Source organism: Bemisia tabaci, chromosome 3 (genome assembly GCF_918797505.1).
Source record: "Bemisia tabaci chromosome 3, PGI_BMITA_v3".
Classification (NCBI taxonomy): Eukaryota; Metazoa; Arthropoda; class Insecta; order Hemiptera; family Aleyrodidae; genus Bemisia; species Bemisia tabaci.
The window spans coordinates 9903110-9924741 of NC_092795.1; the positions used below are offsets into that span (position 1 = coordinate 9903110).

Below are 21632 nucleotides of genomic sequence, written 5' to 3' on the forward strand. Positions count from 1 at the left end.
TTGCAGCCCATTAATCTGTTAACCGTTTAAAATATCCTTTTTTTGTTTTATTGGCAGGCTCAACTAATAGATCACTGGGGCTACCAGCGTGAAACTTACTACTTAACCACCTCAGACGGATACATTTTAACAGTAAACCGAATCGTAAAAGCAGATTCAAAATTACCCCCCGTCATAATTCAACACGGACTCTTCTACAATTCAGATTTGTTTGTCCTCCGAGGGCCAAAAAAAGATCTGCGTAAGTTTTTTCGGCATTAATCAAATTAAACAAAGAGAGGGAAATGCATTTTATGACTATTTTATCTTTACAGTACCTTTTGTTCTCTTACATGCCTTAAAATTTATCATTTTATATTAGTTTTCTCCAAATTCGAAGTGAATAGGTTTGAATAATCCAGCGGTACCTTAAGTCAGCTTAAATAGACACAAGCTGCCGTTAAGCTGTCTTGTTTAAGCCTGGAAAGAGCGCAATCTACATTTCATAGCTATCTTGAGGAGATATATGGGTCTTTTGATCACTCCACTCGTCTTTTTCCGTTAGAAGGAACGTAACTCCATTCCGCGGTTGCAAAATCGACTCAAAAAATTCAATAATTTAAAAAAATGAACCTCTGCAATGTTTGTCAAAATTTTTTCTTATTTTTGCCCGAGATCAGGAGAAAAATAATTGACATTTTCAGTTAGGAATGTCCAAGATTCTCCAGGTAAAAATGCAGTATGCGCGGGAAAATTTGGCAACACTGAAATGTAGTTACGTTCTTTTACGAGCGAAACGGTGTCCTCAGTATTTCAAAAAAAAATGTAAGTGCATCATCCAAGTTTTCACGTTGGACTTAATTTATGCATTATGTATAGAAGTCTAGCTGAACATGCTCTATTAGTTCATTTAAATCACATTGATTTTAGAACCGTCCGAGGAAAGCTAAGACGGGTTATTTCCATTAACGTCACGATTTCCTATCCACAGCTTTCATTCTGTCGGATATGGGCTATGATGTCTGGTTACCAGACTTGAGGGGAAACACCTACTCAAGAAACCACACAACACTAACTCCAGAGCAGCCTTTATTTTGGAATTTCAGGTATGTTTACAGCCCACTAAATTATGGCTACATACATTTTAAAGGAAATTATTTCTTAGCAGGTAGTTTTTACAGCCGAGCCACAAAACCGTGGCGTGGCGTGAATTGCGAAGTATCGATCGCTATGCCATTTAAACCTATGGTAGAGAATCGATTATTGAGGTGTTCGCTGCGAACACCCTGTTCATCGTCCTTTTCCATAGGTTTAAATGACAGATCAATCGATATATCGCAAAGCACGCCACGCCACTGCCACAAAAGACTAATTTTTCATGCCTCCGAGCTCACATTTCATCGTTCTTCTGACGTAAGGCCGTATCTGAATTTCCACGTGAGCCCCGCCTTACGTATAAAACCATACTTTCTGGGGCTCATGCGGAAGTAGAGATACGCTCTTACGTCAGGGGAGCGACGAGTTATTGCTGACATTAGTCCGCATACCACCTTAACCGCAGGAGAACGTTTCTCTAAAATTAAACAAGATGTGAGGAACTCCGGCCTTTTGACCAACCCCTTACAACAGCTCTATCATTTTCTAAAAATACCGAGCAAGGAAAGTATTTTTCTCGTCTTTTTCCCATAGGTAGTTTCTTCAAGTCAAATAAGCCTGAGGAGAGTTGAAAAGGTCACTTCTATTAAAAAAGATTGCTAAGCAACAGTGGCAAGGCGTGAATTGCGTTTATCGATTGTTATACCATTTAAATCCATGGAAAAGGATCGATAAACAGAGTGTTCGCAGCGAACACCTTATTAATCGATTATTTACCATAGATTTAAATGGCATAAAAATCGATACATCAAAATTCGCGCCACGCCACTACTAAGCAAAATATTTTGCGATTATTTTCCTTGAGAGATTTGCAAACTGAAGCTGTCAAGCGCTTGGATGCAGGCGAATGAAAGATGAAAGATACAAAGGCTCTTCAAAATGCATTATTCGTGGTTTCCGCATTTAAACATCGATGTATTTCTCAAAATGTTATGGAATTCCACTTTAGCTCTCCTCTAATATACTGCCGTGGTAAGGAAGAACGCCGTATGAACATTCGGGAGTTGCCAAATTTCCCTTGATAAAACCTGTATTTTTGACAAAATTATGCATATTTTCCCTTGAAATTTGCAAATATTATAGATTTTATTGTGTACAAAATTGTCTGAAAATTTGAGAACATTATATGCACAATTTTCCCAAAGAATTTTGGTTTCACTGGAAAAAAAACACATTGGATCTAGAGTCCAGACTCTTGAAAACATTGACAAGAAAAGATACTCTTGATTCAATCGGATTTTTGCTTGAATCAAACCAAAATCCGCTTAAATTAAGAGGCTTGGTTCTTGATTTAAGCTAGATTCTGATTGAATCAAGAGTACTTTTTCTTTTCGATGTTTTTAAGAGTCTGGACACTAGATCCAATGTGTTTTTTTTCCAGTGTTTTATCGGAGAATGCTTGGCAACGTCTGAAGGCTCATACGGCGTTCTTCCTTAGCACGACAGTATAGGTAAGAACTTTTTGAACTGAATAATTTCAATTATTTCAAGTGGTAGACCTCCTAAAACCTGTGCGATTGTACGTTCAAGTCCGCAATGTCTATTTATCATACACGCAAGTCCCGGCTTTGCCACTAATTGTAAGTAGAAGATTTCGTCACCTTTCTGACGTAAGGACGTAACTCCACGTCGATATGAGCCCTCTCGTCCGTATGACCCAGTGCTTTCTCGGGCTCATCTCAAAGTGTAGTTACGCCCTTTTGTCCATCGAGCAACGATTTGACACGTCAAGAATGATGATCAAAGTTCTTTCCATTTCTGGAGACAAACGCTAGATGAACTTGCCTCCAAGTCTTTTCGCCATCATTATACGTTCAGGGTTGCATAGTTCTGAGCATGTGCGTAGCAGAATAATTGTGAGCCGTGGACTGTACCAAAATTGCACCATCATCACCACATCATCTCTTTTGCACCCTGTAAATTACATAGGAATAATATAGCACACGGAATATGTTCAACCTTCCGGGTTCTAATTGAAAGTTGATACCAAGGACACAGCAGCACATTGGCAAAACGGGATTCAACTTTTAATGACACTTGAAGAGAAGCGCATTTTGCTCGAATGCATTTATGAATCTTTGAGGAGAGACGCAGTAAACAAACTATCAAATGGACGTATTTCTATCAAACGGAAGTATGTGCATTATGACGTGAGCCCTGTTATGCATATATTCTTATGGGTCGCAGGGCTCATGTCTAAATGCACATGGTTCCGTTTGATAGAAATACGTCCAAATGAGTTGTGGTCACTCTTGATTTCTTCATGACTGTGTACTTTAATGTACTTTTTAGAGTGAGTATCCGGCCTAAGGTGGTCACATACGGAACTCAGAGAGGGGCGAAATGCCTTCTGATTGAAATAGAGGTATTTTATGGATGGTTGTGAATACCCTGGATGATTTCATGTTTCCGGAGTGTAAATTCCGTTCATCACCATTCGTTCTAGGTGTGTACTTCTACGTTTGATGAAGTCTATTCTGAAACATAATGAAAAAATATAATAACCGATTAAGTGACAAAACGGAATTGGGTCGATAGAAAATTCCAATGGAGATGTTGCATGTGTGAGGAATTTGCGATTTGACTGATGATTCTTACGTAAAATTTCGCGAGAAACACGATGGTGCCACTGGTTTTCTCTGAAATCAACTCCCAAGCTCAAAAAAAGCTCTCAAGTTGAGGGCAAGATGGAGGGGATATCCCACGCTCCCTGGTAAAAATTGGCAGTAGAATCTGTGGTCCAAAATACCATAGACCTTCAACCGGTTGTAAGATTTCCAACAGCATCTACATATAGCCGGCTACAAAATTTCTTAGAGCCTTTTATAGCCGATGGCGATTGAGCAACAGCCCGGCGATAAAGTGTATGCTAAGACCTGGTGAGTTTTTGGAATACTGCGCGCTTTTTGGGCCGTAGTATCTTGATTTATTTTGCGAGGAAAGCTCCGTACTTTTGATGGATGCCTGCCATAACTAATATATTAGAGCGCCTTCAGTTTCTTATGATACTGTGCAATACCTCTGGTGTGAAATAGTTGCTTCAAGCGCCGTGGCAGGCGGGCAGCTAGCGCGAAACACGCATTGACGCCTACAAACCTAACAGGGATACTTCACGCGTTGCGCAATGCGTGAAGTATCCCTGTTAGGTTTGTAGGCGTCAATGCGTGTTTCGCGCTAGCTGCCCGCCTGCCACGGCGCTTGAAGCAACTATTTCACACCAGAGGTATTGCACAGTATCATAAGAAACTGAAGGCGCTCTAATATATTAGTTATGGCAGGCATCCATAACAGGGATAACAGGGATCCATAACAGGGATACTTCACGCGTTGCGCAATGCGTGAAGTATCCCTGTTAGGTTTGTAGGCGCCAGTGCGTTACCGCTCCGCTTTCTGTTAGGCTCTAATATTTAATCTGGCGGAGTCAGCGTTATTCAACTCATGATTTTGAAATGTTTGCACATCCTGTATGGATTATTCTCATTTTAATTGATGAAAAAAATATGTATTAAAGGAAAATACAATATGTGTTTTGTAAATATTAAGGTGGTTTCGTATCAAACTTAATGATTTCCAAAGCACACGAATTCCTACATAATTTCTTATAGCCTTTTATAATCGATGGCGAAAAAGCAACAGCCAGGCGATAAAGTATAAAGCCCGGCGATAGGAACTATAGCCCGGCTGCATAATTTTTTATCGCTTCGTATAGCGCGGCCGTATGATTTTCTCCGCATTCTACAGCCAGCTATATGATTTTCTGTAGCCTTCTTTAGCCGCTTATGAGAATTCTTATGGTATTTTGAAACGCAGCTCTTATCGCCAATTTTTACAAGGGCTATCCTGAGAGTCCACCTCTGACAAACTCTCCATGCAAAGATAAGGAACAAATACAGTGACAGGGCTGCCACCTTAGTTGGGGACTCCAAAACTGAATACACGGAACCCTACCGATGTATTTGCTCCCTATCTTTGCATGGAGAGTTTGTCATGATGTAGAGGTGGACTCTCAGGATACCGTGGGATATCCCCTCCATTTTGGCCTCAACTTGAGAGCATTTTTTGAGCTTGGAGGTTGATTTCAGAGAAAACCAGTGGCACCATCGTGTTTCTCGCGAACTTTTACATAAAAATCAACAGTCAAATCGCAAATTCCTCACACATGCAACATCACCGTTGAGAACCGCAAATTTGAAAAGAGAAAATTTAAGAGCCTCCCTCTCTCTTTTCCATCGTTGTGCAGTAATGCCGCGTAAAAATGAGAGTAATGAATATTTAGGGGGTAAAAGCTCCACGAAGTATAAAACTTAAGAAAATTCTAAAAATGAGCAAGATAATGGGCCCTCTATTCCTCATTTTTGTGTCGGTTTATTTGAGGTCATCTTTATTTTTTTTACAAATATACTAACTTTTATTCAAAATCTCTAGGAACGTCAATTTTTTGGGAGAAAAACCAAGTAAGGTATCACAAGCACATATAAAAAATACTCGTACTAGCATCAGATCATGTTAAATTAATCGGTATTAGTAAGCGTAAAAATGGCTTTTGTAACACGTGTATCACAATACTCAACCGAGAAGGCATTATAAAGTCATTGATCCACGAATCATTAACCTGCGGGGTGCTTCGAAAATATGTTGTTCTCTCGCCAAACGCTAGGTACCATAATTACTACATATAGAAAGCAATTTATATTATAGAAACAAGTGGCAATGCAGCTTATTTGGGGCACAAAAGATGATAGATTGAAAAGCTGCGAGCAATTGAAGGTGAAGGGCAGAAATTCGTACATAGAAATTCTAATTCTGCATTCATCGAGGAAATTGATTTAAAAATTCTCTCTTCCTCCTGTAGGTACAGCAATGAGTTGACTGATCTCTCTTTTGCATAAGTAAAATATTGCCGCTGTGAAGTAAGGTGTTCAGACAGCACACTCCTTTTATACAATTTCCGTGGATGCTTGAATTTTTTAAATCCAGATTCAAATTGTTGCTCACGGCATTCCAGAGCAAATTTTCGCCTATGCATTTAATTATGTTTTGTACCCGTTTTCGATCCATGGTGATGGATACCTAAAGTCTGAACTCTGATAACTTACACTTCGACGGCGTACGTCCGCAATCACATATCTCCTTTGCGGCGTCTAAAAATCTCCGCCTGTATGTAGTTTTGTTAAAGGAGAACAAATTGACATCATTCCTTGAATTTTATGTAGAGTTTTATGTAGAATTTTATTCGCACAGAAAAGAAAAATCACGGCAGTTTCATAGAATTGCCGTTAAGTAGTTTTCCGTTTAAAAAATAAAGTATGACAGGAAGTCGGCGGTGTCGCAAACCGAATTATGTGATTGCCGACTTACACCGTCAACTTATAAGTTGGACTTCTGGTCCTCCGGAGATAGGCTCTTTTGTCCTTTGTCTGCGGGGGTAAGGTTTGACACCCCCCCCCCCCAAAAAAAAAAAAAATAATATTGCATCTTATGTATTTATTTGTTTTCTATAAATACTCACAAACGCTTTCAATAGGCAAAATAATCATCACACACATTTCACACACTTCCCGCGGGGGGCGGGACCCCCCCCCCCCCCTGGCCGCTACTAGTCTGATGCATACTTACCACACATGCTGTTGAATGATATGATATTGTTGTCGCTCCAAGGGATGCTTGGGTAGGCTGAAGCCCCTCTTTCTCAATCCCCCCTCCCAATTTTTGTGCTATACACTGGAAAAAACCACATTGGATCTAGAGTCCGGACTCTTGAAAACATTGACAAGAAAAAATAGTCTTGATTCAATCGGATTTTTACTTGAATCGAAACGAAATCTTAAATTAAGAGGCTTGGTTATTGATTTAAGCTAGATTCTGATTGAATCAAGAGTACTTTTTCTTGTCGATGTTTTCAAGAGTCTGGACTCTAGATCCAATGTGTTTTTTTTCCAGTGTAGAAAAGGTGCGTAGGAGCCACAACAGCGTCCGAGAAAAATAAAACTCCCTCTCTCTGGCATTCTCTTCTCTTCCACGCTTTTCAGACGCTCATGTTTCGTATTGTATCCTAATTGAAACGAAATTCAAAACACGCCAGTAGCCGGCCACTTTCTGTAAAGCGCGAGATCATGGACTTCAATTAATGGTAGCTACTATAGGTCAACCCAGCTTCAGGAAGTATTTTTTAAGTATCGGCATTGTCAGACTTCAGAAATCCCATCATCTCCCATCACACGCAAAATACCGACTTACGACCGCTCGTATAAGAGATCTGGCGGACCTAATTACTTCGGGCATCAGATCTCCGGAGACGCGACGCTATAACGTCATTATCATATCATTATTCATTCAGTGAATGGAGAGCGATGTTTACGAGCCTTAGTTGAACACATTTATGATGCATAGGGATTGCGTGTAACATAGTTCCTTTTAGCATAAATGCGTCCAGTTGTTTCGCCTTTGTCTGGATCTTTCACGTGAATTCGCTTTGGAGAGAAGAATCCTGATCTGGTTCCACTGCTGAATTGTTGCGGTACTTTAACCGGTCGGGTCCAAGGTCGAGTAAAGTTGGGGGCAAGCACGGATGTTGCGAATAAGTTGGTTGACTAGAATAATCTTGGCTCTTCTTCGAAGTGCGTAAAAATCTTTGTGTTGGGCGTGTTCCTATGTGCGAAATTTGTCTATATATTTGCCATCATTTGATGCCTGAAGACAACAAGTATCTTGAACATTTCATTAAAATGCGACGTAGCAGGAAAAAAATGTGCCCGAGGGTAGAAGCTCAAATTGTTCAGCACAGCGGAAAAACCGATTCGGGGTCAAACATATCGACTTTCAGTTTTCGATGCCCGGTAATTCATATTATTCTGAAGAACACTGGGCCTAAACTTCCAGCCCTAATTTGCGTAGTTAATGGTGTTTTGCAAGCGTTTGAAGTAAATCGTTCCTGAGATTGGCTGCCAGTCTCGCAATAGCGCAGCGTCGATAAACTTCAAAAATACTTTTCTTGAACTCTCCATTTTTCATCTTCGAACTTTAAACTGCTGCCAAAGGGTCAAAATTCTGAATTTTAAGAGCGCTTTTTGCGACAAATGATACTATAAGTAACCCATATGCGGACCGATCGTCTGATCGTATCGACATAGAATCAATAAATTGATTTATATTTTAAGTATCGGACTGAAGTTTGATCAATAATTTTGAAGAAAAAAATTATTTCTAAAATTATTGATAGATTCAATAATCTGGCCGCTGAGCTGCGCTATAGTTATCTTATTCTCTCGCCCCGACCATAAAGACATTCTATCCTGCTGCGTCACTAACATGCATTTGGTTTTGTGCATGCCACTGACAAAAAATTAAATGATATTTGTTGAACAGAAAAGACTAAAAGAGTGATAACAAAGACGGATGGCCTTTGAAAGCACGATCTCGGCATGAAGCGCCTTCATTTCTTAGGAAAACTCCACGCTTTACTGCACAGTTGGATTAGTTGCCTATCCGATCTAGACCTAACTCAAGTCACGGATTTCAATCATTATTCTTTTCCAAACTTACCAGTTACTACTAAATTTTTTACGGAGGAAACAGTGTCCGTCCCAGTTAATGGCAAAATAAACAGCGCTCTCTTCTTGTTCAGGGCCGGATTTAGGGGTTGGCCACATGGGCCGCGGCCCATGGCGGCAAATTTTGCAATTTTTCTAAATATAGCTATAAAGAAAAATCGGATTCAGAGAAAAAATTACAAACGAGAAAAGGTGACAAAATCTCTCATTTTCCGAGAGTATTTCTCTAATTTTGTCGTCTTCCTGTGATACAATAGACAGCACCTTTAATTAGTCGAGTTAAGACTAAGAGAGAAACCGAACACGGAATTAAGCCTGGAACGGCGCGGCGCAGGGAGCAATGGTGACGAGAACTTAAGATGAACAGGAGAAACCCACGGCGTGGCGGTCGGCATGTAACACATATTAGCGCCTACAAGACTGCATGAATACTCCACGCATTGCGTCAAAGACAGTGCGGTCACTGCGGTCAGCAGCAGTCGGCGTGAAACGCACAGCGCCTACAAGACTGTAGGAATACTTCACGCATTGCGCGAAACACAGTGCGGTCAGCGCGGCGCAGCGGCGGAAGTTAAAATTATTAAAGCACATTTATGTTTGTTATTTCATAATATTTTCGTTCATTTCATGTAAATGGAAGGACTTTTCCACACAGAAATAGGTTTACGGAACTTAACTTTCGCGCCAAGTTACGTGAATATTTGCGAGCAGTGTTGACAGGGCTTTCGCAAAAAATGTGTTTAACACGAGTATACGTGTCTTATGCACCCCTCCCTCTCCGGCACGTTCACTTGATGGTTTTTATTGAGAAATGGGTGCCAAAATACAGGCGGCCCATGGGCGGAAAGCAAGTAAATCCGGCCCTGTTCTTGTTCCTTCATATCTAAATTGTATGATTTCCCTTTAATCACTAGTGGCTTGCCAAAGTGCCCGCGGTTGCATTTGCTGACAGCCTGCGATGTAAGAGCCGTGCTTTAGAAGTTATAGGTCATCGGTGAGCAGCCTTCAGTTAGTGAACGTGCACTCTGCGGTAGTTTTAAACTTCAAAAAGAAAGAAAAAAACACAAATGAAATCATGTAATTATATTGAAAAGTAGCACTGTGATGTTAAACGCTAAAATTCATATTTCTGACATGCTATACGTGTGTACTCACATAGGTGCAATTTTTTTCCCTTTTCCTTTTAAGTCTTTTCAAATCAGAATTTCGTGTCTGAGAATCAGGAAAAATGTCAGATGCGAGACTGGGGCTCATATTAAATTAATCGTCTGCGGGAGAAAAGCACGTAAACGGATGCTATTCGAGCATCATCGGGTGTGAAGATGCATAGTCTGAGAGCTGACTGCCACCGGATCAATGGCCGGCTGTGGCATTGATGCTGTAACACCACAAAGTTCAAAGTTGAGGTAGGTAGCGCAGCGGTAGCTCACCGCACCGCCCGACACGCCGCGCTACTTGGTCAGGCGGTTAGATTCATTGAATTGAGCCTTAACCGATCTTACCCGCTCTTAACCGCTGCGTCAAATCCTTCGATCTGTTCCTCTTCCGAGACCGTTGCCAACTTGTGGTTAAAAAATCCTCCGTTTAGACTGATTTAGTGGCTACGTCATCCGATACATATCGATTGTGAAACTGCATAGATGCGTATCTTGCACTTGCAGATCTATGCACTAGCTGTGCAGACTTCCTGTCATACACTGGAAAAAAGTCGCTTGGATCTAGAGACCAGACTTGATCAGATTGACAAGAAAAATACTCTTGATTCAATCCGATATTTCCTTGAATCGAGGAGCCGAGCCTCTTGATTTAGGCGGATTTCCTTTTGATTCAAGCAAAAAGTTCGATTGAATCGAGAGTATTTTATCTTGTGGATGTTTTCAAGAGTCTGAACTTTAGATCCAAGCGACTATTTTTCCAGTATACCTATCTACTTTATTTTCTACATGAAGAACTACTTAGCGTAATTTATTCAAAATTTCAGTGATTTTTCCTCTCCTTGCAAAGAATATTCTGGGAAAATTTCAAGGTATCATGCTAATTCGGTCTCCTTTTAAAAAATGAAATAGTAGCCGAGATTTCGAAAGACCGTAACCAAGATACGCATTTCGGTCCTTTTCATCAACCATATAGCAAGAAGAGCTCCGAAGAGCTTCTGGGTAAAGTACCTTTAAAAGCAGAGAATGCCCACTGGAGGATGTTGTTCTGGATGTTTGATCCATTTAAAACGGTCTACTTTTAAAAAATAAAATCGAAACGGACATTTCGAAAATCACAACCGAGATGTACGCATTTGTGCAGTTTCACCGTTGATATCCATTAAATTGTGCCGCCTTTAAAAGGCGCAGCAAAGCGATCGGTATCAAAACAGTCCATTTGATTTGGGTGGAGTCGTCGGCGTGGTGGAACCATCATCTACATGACAGACGCCTTTCAGAATTGAGAAGTTCTTTTCAAAATAAGCAATCAGTGAAATTAAAAATGATGCTTTTGTATCATCAGGGTATAATAATTTGCAAGGTGAACATTTTGTTAAATATAGGGTTTTTTTATGTTCCTCTTTCTTTTTCTAGACACTACTTGAGCTCCGCACTTTTGGGCGTAGCCCATTGCCGAGTGAATTTTCTTGACACCCTCCGCCTTTACTATAACCCGAAAATTTCCCAACTAAAGGTCATTTGCGCAATTTTCAAGATTTTTTTATCATTTATCCCGTCATCCGTATAAAATTAAAAAAATTCTGAAAACGCTGCTATCCTGGCGAAAATAAGCCGCGTGAGAATTCGGATGATGCCATATTTCTTCCAATTAAATGTGTCTTTCGAAGAATACGTGTAAATTTATTTTCTAGAACTTAGTAAGTGCTGTGGAGACACACTGCGAATTGAAAATTTTGGAGATTAATTCTCCTTCCCAGATAATTCATATTTTTGAGAGAAATTTGGCAACCTACGACTTATCATACTGTCAGATTTAACTAGAATCAACCTTTCTACTTGTATGCATCAGACGTTGCCTACATTTCTCTCATGTCTTATCTGTTCAACAGGGAGCGAACCAAAATTCTTATTTGAAATTTAGTAAGTATATTTTTTACAATCCAGCGGAAATTTACAGAAAGCTTCAAGGCGTTATGTTAATTGTTTTCATTTTAAAAAAAATAAAACTCGAGAAAAATTTAAACAGCGTAAAATGCAACAAGCCGATATGTGCAACCGCTCTGCGATTGCTTTATTTGGCATGGGAGCTTCCACTATTCTCCATACTCCGCGGCTCCCATCTGTTTATTTCGCCTTCAATTATCGTTATGGCAAAATGCGTCGCTCTGAAATGCGAATATCCGGTTACGCATTCTGGTTAAATCCGGTCATATTATGGTGCTGATCCTTAGCACGGCAGAACTGAACCTCTCTATAGAACCAATGAAACCTTACCTCTAAATTCTTCTTCTTCTTCTTTTGTTGCGGTTTAATGGTTTAAAAATTTATATTTCAATTGAGGAACCTATAGCCAACAAATAGACGAAAATTATGTATGTTATGTATGTTGTTGATGTATGTTATTAGAAGTTATGAGAGGTGTAGGAATAGACTATTAGTGGGTATAGATTTATAGATGTCGGAGGCATAGTCAGCCCGCCTGGGCAAATAGTCAAATTTTGACCTTTTACGGGATTCTATTAATGTATGACGAGGAGTTCACGGGTTTTCAATAATTTGGGAAGAATAACTCCTCAAATCCGCAAACTGTCCTTGTTCTTTCCTTTTTGCCTGCCTTTGGTACATTTAAATGTTAAACTTTTAAAACTTCTATGTTTTATGACGTGCTGAAAATTTCATGAGAAATGTGCATTCAGGATCTAAAAATCGTTTAAAATACTATTGTATGCTGCATATTTTTTCAGAGAATTCTTTCTTACAGGAGCAAAGAATTATTTTGTCGCAAATTAGGGTAAAAATAAAAATTTCAATCTAAGTAAGAATATTTGACAATTTGCCTATTTAATAGAATACCCGATTTGACTATTTGCCTTCGACATAGATAAGACCAACACCCTTTTCACGCCTTGAGACCCTTTTGGGCAACTTCCTATGCCAGGCTTATACTGGGTCATGGTGAACAAACAAAGTGAACATACGGTAGATTGAGGACCGTTTTTTTGTCGGATAATATATATTTGGAGAGGACTGATGGAAACCTGTAAATCCGTTTTGTTTCAGCTTCCATGAGATGGGCGTGATCGACACAGCAGAGATAATCGACTTCATCCTGGCGAAAACGGGGCAGCCTTCACTCATCCACATAGGCCACTCGATGGGCACGACCGTTTTCTACATTTTGGGCGCCGTCCGACCTGAGTACAACGAGAGAGTCCGAATCCACATCAGTCTTGCTCCTGTGTGCTACTTGAAACACATGAAACTCAATCCCTTGCTCAGGCCCTTCGCCCAAAACGCACAAACTATTCTTGTAAGTAGATACAAGGCTACACCTCAGTGCATTCGACGAAAAGGGGCATAAAAAAATTACCTCACGCTAAGAGCCGAGTGTTTGAACTCCCTACTCTCCCATCACATACAGGATGATCCAAAAGTTCCACACCACCCCCATGAAACTTCAGGGATTTTACCTTTTCTCACCTAGCATTTTCATGGGGGACTCCAAAGTTGTTTCTTTTGACCTGGGAGCACTGACTACGGTGCAATGAGCCACAGATCCTGGCACCACGCTCGGATCTCGGCTAAAATTCGTGCTCAACGCCACGGAGTATGGCGCCACACTCCTGCAAAATCATCAAATTTCCCTTATGATTAAAACCGCTTAAGTGCTGGAGCAATCTGCCACAAAGTTCAGCTTACAGTTGACTTTCCGATCATCTTTGACTTCCGTATAAAACTGCCCAACCAACTTTGATAAACTTTCAAGCGTGCCGCCACACACCAGCGCAAGAAAAAATCCGGGCCGAGCGCCAAAACTCACGATTGCATATCGCCAGGATTACGGGCGCGCATCGGGTAGCGAGGCCCACGTCGCGTCGCATCGGACCTGACCCAACCCAACCTAACCTAACCTAACCTAACCTAGCCTTCGGTGGATTAGGCCCTGTGGCGCTGGGCCCGGATTTTTTCATGCGCTACTGTGCGACGCGGGCCTCGCTACCCGATGCGCGCCCGTAAGCTAGGCGATAGGCAATCGAGAGTTGTGGCGCTCGGCCCTATGGCGCTGGGCCCAGATTTTTTCATGCGCTGGTGTTTGGCGCCACGCTCGAAAGTTTATCAAAGTTGGTTGGGCAGTTTTTCTATACAGTCAGCGATCAGATGAGCGGAAAGTCAACTGTAAGCTGAACTGTGTGGCTGGTTGCACCACTCACAAAAATTAGGTCTCTATTCAAATTCGTTCAAAATTTACAGGGGTGGTGCCCGCTACTTATGGTACGGGACTTTTGGATCACCTTGTACATCTAAACTCCGTTTCAAAATTCTGTGACGCTATCCTCGACCCGACCATTCCCCATCTCCTCAAAAACAGAAAAAGTTCATAGAGGCTCATACTATGTGACTAATTTGTCGCCGAGAATGGCGGCTCATAAGAAAAATAAACAGTAATAAAAAAAGGGAGAAAAATAATTTGAAATGAGATGCTTAAAAGTTGCTACATGTTTTAATTCGGAAATAATAAAATGTTCATACATTGTAGGTCTAAAGATCCAAGCCTACTTTAAGTGTGCGTTACGCAAAGCAGGAGTCGAACGATTTTTCCAAGAGAAAAGACAAAAAAACGATGGGAGGTGGAGATTTTTCATCCGTTTACCTATCTCAAAACATCAATTGGTGGGGGGGGGGGGGGGGGGGTCCGTTACGTCCGATTTTCAGCGTCACGCATTTTATTAACTACCCCTTAACCCATGAAAACTACACTTTACCTCATAAACCGCTGTCGAAAGTACTCAAAATAAAAATGAATTTTGAGATGATTGGAACATCGAAAAGGGCAAACATGCCAACATTCGATTATAGGTTTCAAGACGTTAAAAGAGCTCAATGAGCAAAAACTCGGTAACCTCGTAGCGTGCTCTTCTGCTAAGGAAAAGAAATCAAATGAACTATGTATATCAGTATTGAAAACCCCGAATCTAGACATGGTCTCATACAATTTTTCATGTTTAATTTCAGAAACTGGCGCGGACTGCTGGCATGTTTGAATTGTTACCTCGAGTGCCTGAATTCAGCAAAATGCTCTACACGAGTATCCAAAAACCAAACATCCAAAAACTTTTCCTCCAGGCGTTTTTCGGGCTTCTGGGTTCGGACTATGACCATGTAAATAAGGTAAGTTATGACTACAAAATGATTTACCGTCCTCTGAATTCAAGACGCTAAGAAACGCACCGAGTATTTTTCAAGGTCTCCCAATTTCGCCATCGTGTTTCCTCGTTTTAGCGAGACATTGTGACAATCATATTACCCAAGTGATGTTTCATTTATTTTCTTTTGTCTTCGCACCTCACGAAAAACCACCCCAAAAGCAGTTTGAGTATTACTCTAGTGAATGCGTTCCAAATGCCTCAGTTCAATTATCGATCTAGAAATTTATGAAACACAGTAATTTGTGGTTCTGCATTAAATACTGATAAATTTTCTCACTCCAGCTTTATGCTTCCGTCAAAATTTCACCTCTTATACTAAAATTAAATTTTAGATTATTTTTTCGTTAAAGATTGAATTTGCTAGACTTCTATGTATAGCTCTCACTTCTCCATTTTGCCTTATTTTGCAGACGCATGTACCTACATTCGTCAGTCACTGTCCAGCCAGCTCTTCCGTGAAAACACTGCAACATTTTGCCCAGATTTTACTAAGAGGTAATTATTAGTGCTGAATTCTTGATCGACATTTTCATTTCACCAAACCTCAAACCACTTTATCGACGGTGAAACTACCAAACCACGTATCTCGGTTTGCGACGTCGCAGACTTCCTGTCATACTTTATTTTTTAAATGAAAAACTACTTAACGTCCAGTCTTGAAAATTTCTGTGATTTTTCCTCTTTGTGCGGGGAAAATTCTGTGAAAATTTCAAGGAATGATATTGATTTGGTCTACCTCAAAAAAATAAAATGCGAGCGTAGATTTTTAAACACCGCAAACGAGATACGTGGTTTGGTAGTTTCACCGTCGTTATGTCAGGTCTGCACTAAGAATTTTCATAGCGTACGAGTCCTAACGTGGTCTTTGTACATACTCTTCTTTCTGTTGATATCAATAGCTTAATCTTGAATTTTTGTGGATTAAGGTCGCGTGTTGCGTAAACAGTAACATAATGTAGGATCCTAAGAACCAAAATTCTTTTTGGTTTTAATGTTTACATAATTTAGTAGTTCCTTTGAAGAACCACGTATACTATCTATTTGAAATTCTGCTAAGATTGATCTTACAAAATAATGTAATTTCACAGAGAGGAAATTGAAAGCAATGGCTATGATTTTTTTAAACATTTCCCGTAATTTTGTCAAAATTGCGGTGAAAAACTACGTATGCATGTGAATTCCAAGATGCAGAAGTCAAACCTAGACAAAGTTGGGAAATCTCGGCAGCAGTGTAATGGTTATAAGTGTTCATACAAAAAAACGCACCAATCTTCATAACATCCAATTGAAGGGTAAAAACAGTGAATCAATTTCTTGATTTACAGATGAATTTGCCTGGTACAGCTATGGACCCGAGAAAAACCTTCAACGCTACGGCTCAGAGGTTTCACCCTTATACAACTTGAGCGCCATCACAACCAAGATCTCTTTCCACTACAGTTACAATGATTACGCATCTCATCCAACGGTAAGCTCAAACAATGTTACAGTAATAAAAAAGTTTGATCAAGATGTAAGATTTGCCATAACTTGAAGTAGATTTGAGCACTGGTTTCTAAACAGAAATTAGTGGTATAGAATCAAGTCGCCTTTAAAGAGAGAGCCTCGATTTTGCATTGATAATTTTAAACGAGTTGAAAGAAATTAATCGGACTAAACCGTACTGAAGAGGCACCTATTAATTTTCTTCTCTTATTTTTTTTACATCAACTCACTGCCGATCAGAAGTTCCAATTTTTACTGTTCTGAAAGGTCAGGTTAAAAATATTGACTTTTTTTTAAAAAAGAAAAAAACAATTTTATTTCTTTTCTCACACTTCATATTTGATTATCGAAGCGGCCGGCGTTACGTAAGTTATGAACGCTTTCTTGCCAAGAAATTGGCTCATCAAAGTTCGAGCAAACGAGTTCAGTTTTCCCGTGCAAAGGAGAAACACCGTATGAATCTTAGAGGTTGCCAAATTTCCTTTTGACAAAACACGACTTTGCAGGAAAATCTCTGAATATTTAGCCTAGAATTTTCTAGAGAACTTTATTGGCGATCAGATCTATAAGGGATCTGAAAATTTCAAGAGGAAACATTCATAACTCTCCTTAGGAATATGCATTTTACAGAAGGAAATTTGGCAACTCTCGAATGTTCATTCAAGTTTTTTCTCAGCACGGCAGAGTTGGTAAAATTTAAAACTTCTGTTTTCTTGGGCTGAAAAACTGTGGCGCTGGCGTGTCATATAAACCGAATTGGTATCATTTTGATCGAAATCATTATCTCTGCACACATACCTTTGGACCTGTTTTTTCGATACATAAGACTATTTTTTACGAGTATAATTATAACGAGTATAACTTCCTATTTTCCAGGATGTGCTGAGACTAGCAAAAATTGTGCCGAACGTCGTTGGAATGTATCCGATTCGATTCAAGCAATTCAACCACGTCGATTACCTGTGGGCAACCGATAGTAGAAAACTTTTCATGGACGACATAATCACGATGATCCAAAAACACTCAAAACCCTCAAGAGACAGCCCGTCATTAGAAACCGCCTCATCGTCCTCCCCCAACGACATCATTCGGCGGCGATGAGAAAGTTTAAATTATCTGTGACTACTCTAAATCACCCTATTGTGTTCGATCGCGTCACCATTAATTAATGTATGTGTGGGTAGACTATCCAAATGGAGATGTTGCATGTGTGAGGGATTTGCGATTTGACAATTGATTCTTTTGTAAAAGTTCGCGAGAAACACAATGATGCCACTGGTTTTCTCTGAAGTCAACTCCCAAGCTCAAGAAAAGCTCTCAAGTTGAGGCCAAAATGGAGGGGATATCCCACGCTATCCTAAGAGTCCACCTCTACATATAGACAAACTCTCCATGCAAAGATAGGGAGCAAATACATTGACAAGGCTGCCACTTTACTTGGGGACTCCAAAACTGAAACCGCGGAACCCAGTCAATGTATTTGCTCCCTATCTTTGCATGGAGAGTTTGTCATTATGTAGAGGTGGACTCTCAGGATAGCGTGGGATATCCCCTCCATTTTGGCCTCAACTTTAGAGCTTTTTTTGAGCTTGGGAGTTAATTTCAGAGAAAACCAGTGGCGCCATCGTGTTTTTCGCGAACTTTTACATAAGAATCAACAGTCAAATCGCAAATTCCTGACTCATGCAACATCTCCATTGTTCAGGGTGAATCACTACCACCAGTGGCGATGCGAGAATGATCAATTATCGATATTTTCCATTTGATGCTATGGTAAAGGATCGAGTATCAGGGCGTTCGTTGCGAACACCTTGTTTATCGATACTTTTCCACAGGTTTAAATGACAGATATGACTATACATCGCAAAGCACGCCTCACCTCTGACCAGCACCAGACAATGTTAAGGTGATTCCTTATGGTTTCTAGGCGGTCTAAGGTCGAATTGGCGTTCGATTTATCGCATCAATTTAGTAAAAAATCTCGGTACATTTTGAATTTTTAGCCATAAAAAGGACGATACCCCTGCGCAGGAGCCTAAAGAATTATTTTAAACCAAAAAATCCAGAGAAATGAGAGCAAAATCCTGTTTGGAAAGAACTCGCATTCAATATAAAAATCGATAACTGTACCGAATGCGAGGTTTTTTTCCCGAGAAGGATTTTGTTTTCATTTCTCTGAATTTTGCCATTATTCGGTTTAGAATGATTCTCTGGCTCATGCGCAAGCGCTATCGTCTAAAAATTCAAAATCTACCGAGATTATTGTCCTAATCAATGCGATACATCACATGCCAATTCGACCACGTCAGGAACTTTGACGAATCACCTTAAAGGAAACGACTTTCAAAACCCTCCAATAATTTTTTTGGAGGGTTTTGAGAGTCGTTTTTCAGATTTTCAGATTTCAGAGAGCGATTTTCAGGTCGCCCTGTATGATGAATGTTGATTTTGATTGCCTATAGCTCGAAAATCACGTATCTCGGCTCGAGGTCTCGAGGTATTGTATTTTGTCTGTCAAGCAATGAAGTTATAACTCATTTCCCTCAGGGAAAATAATAACGGAACGGAAATTTTGAAACAGCGCAATGAAGGTACATGATATGTGAGTTTAGCGATCTATTCCTTTTAATGCTGAATGGGTTGAAATAGGATGAATTGGAAAGTAATGATGGCATTGCTAGATTTTATCGGACGAAATTATTATTTGCATAGATAAATAGTTTAGGCCCATGAGGATAACCGGTCTGAGTCATATTTAGCGGAGGAAATCATGTAAGTCATTCAAATCGTGCAATTGTAATTTATTCAAGCTTACTTTGGCTAGCAAATCCAAAAAATCGGCATTGTCCACATAAATTGGTAAAGTTCCTATCGACGTCAAAATATATTAATTTAATTATCATTTCATGTATTTTAAGTATCCTCATTTCTCAATGTTACTCTGCTTATTTTTATACAACTCAAAATGACACGGTTTTTTTTTTTTTGCAAAATTACGGAGAAAATACCGTTGATGTGGCGTCATTGTTCGCGAGACGTCAATATTCCTTTTAGAGTATGAAATCTAAGTTTTCAAAATCTTCTGCACTAATTTCCCATTAGATTTATGATCCGTCGTAATAATCTTTCTCAAGGGCATGCGCGCACACTGACCTGAGTGAATGCGATTATACATTATCATTTTGCCATGCCAAGGAAGAACTTTGTACGGATATTCCAACGTTGTCAAATCCTTTCGATAAATTATTTATGTTTTGAGGACAGTTATGATTTTTTTTAATTTTCGAAGACTTTGGAGCAAATTGCGAGGAAAACTCGCGGAAAATGTAAGAGAAATATTTTCAAGTTACTCCCAAAATTTTTATTTTACGTAAGGATGTTCGGCAACATCTGATTTTTCGTACGGCGTTCTCCCTTGATTCGGCCGTATTAACTTAACGTCAAGCCCATGTGGTATCTGAATATTTCATATTCTCAATTTATTGAAGAAGGATGGAGAGAAATTGGATGTAGAAGTATTTCTTGTGTGTCAACTAGGAAGTTATCTAGTGCCTGACACCAGTTCTACCGTGCTAAGGAAAAACGCCTTATAAGCCTTCGGGCGTTGTCAAATTTTTTCCAATGAAATTGTTGGATAATTTTCCTCCAATTTTTCAGAGAATTTTACTCTCAATCTGATTTAAAGTACATGAAAATTTCAAGGTAAAATATTTACAACTCTCTTCAAAAATTACTGTTTTATAAGAGAAAATTTAGCAACTCCTGAAAGCTTATACGTAGTTTATTCTATTGAAAAATAAAAAAACTGTAGCAATTAAAAGGTATTTCGTATTTAAAAGAAGAAAATAAAAGAAAAATTGTGAAAAAGACGAGTGCATGCTAATTTCGTTGGATCAGTGACGTCACATCAAGTCTGTGTGCAAATTAAGTATTATATGTTTCATTAATACAGATCGAATAAAGCACAAATAAGTTTTTGGTGAACCGTAAATCATCTACTTAGTTCTTTGGACTCATCATGTTTTCAGTAAGAGTTTATGTTCCCTTCATAATTTGTCATTTAGTGATAGATTGTTCAATGTTAAAATAAATACATTTTTCAATTTTCATTTTATTGTGAAAATACATTTCTATCGGTGAAAATGTTACACCCCATCAGCAAAATTGTCCAGTCCGTGAACTTGCCGACAGGCCGGTCTCCAGTCTAAAAATGACGTCATCCGACTGCCGCCGATAGTTCCGTTAACTTTATCTGCAATTCATTTGCTAACCGCTGAATGAGTTCCACTCATCAATTTCTGGCGAATTTTTTTCAAGATTTCTAACGAAACTTAAAAGCATCGAAATAAATACCAATAAAACGCATGAAAAACAGGTTTTTTTTTTTTTTTTTTTAAAAAAAAAAAAACCCTCGCATCTAAGTAAAGCAAGACGGATCAATGAAAGTTCGTTTTATCGGGGGAAATTTTAATGAAACTGACAGAAAAAGGATGATTCTCGGCAAAAATATCCATCAAATTGTGTTCAGGAATTATTTCAAAAGTTGGAAATTAGGAAATCAATTAAATTCGTCGACCGATCAGAGAGCGGCACTTCGTTTTTTGTAAAAAGATTGAGATGCAACACATAGTTTCTCTTCTTAGGCACTCTGCCAATCAGGAAATCGGGTGTTACAACTAACGACAATCACCTGCAATTCTAAAAAGGGGAAAACGAAAGTGCCTTCAATTTTGAACATGCAATACGCACATCCGTGGGACACTGATAGTTGCATCAAGGCGCCGCGACCAACTCACAATCAGTCTCGTATTCGTATAATGTAGGTCGTGATAGTCACCAATTTGAATCAGTCATTCTAAAAAGAATTAAACACCAGATATTTTAATACGAGAGACACAGTAAAAAACGTTTTAATCTACCCGTCCTAAATTTTAGAGCTCCTAAAGCGATGCATTTCTCATATTATGTAATCAACGATTTAAAACGAGACAATGGCTAAAGTTTTCAATGTTTCTCTTGTGTTTTCCTTTTTATTCCTGGCGCTTAAGTGTTTTTAAGAATGATCGATTCAATTAGGTATTGGCCCCAGATACTCTGGT

General features: G+C 39.4%; 1 protein-coding gene across 1 annotated transcript in view; it reads left to right on the top strand.

Moving 5' to 3' along the window:
• The window catches only part of LOC109031008 (uncharacterized), a 59452-nt gene extending 38810 nt beyond the window's left edge, over positions 1 to 20642 (top strand). Inside the window, exons 11-17 of the mRNA XM_072297556.1 lie at positions 58 to 241; positions 971 to 1085; positions 12902 to 13151; positions 14855 to 15010; positions 15459 to 15543; positions 16374 to 16516; positions 17410 to 20642. Of these exons, the coding sequence (XP_072153657.1) occupies positions 58 to 241; positions 971 to 1085; positions 12902 to 13151; positions 14855 to 15010; positions 15459 to 15543; positions 16374 to 16516; positions 17410 to 17634 (1158 nt within the window). The 3' untranslated portion in view covers positions 17635 to 20642. The remainder of the gene's footprint in view (positions 1 to 57; positions 242 to 970; positions 1086 to 12901; positions 13152 to 14854; positions 15011 to 15458; positions 15544 to 16373; positions 16517 to 17409) is intronic.
• The last annotated feature ends 990 nt before the right edge of the window (positions 20643 to 21632 follow it).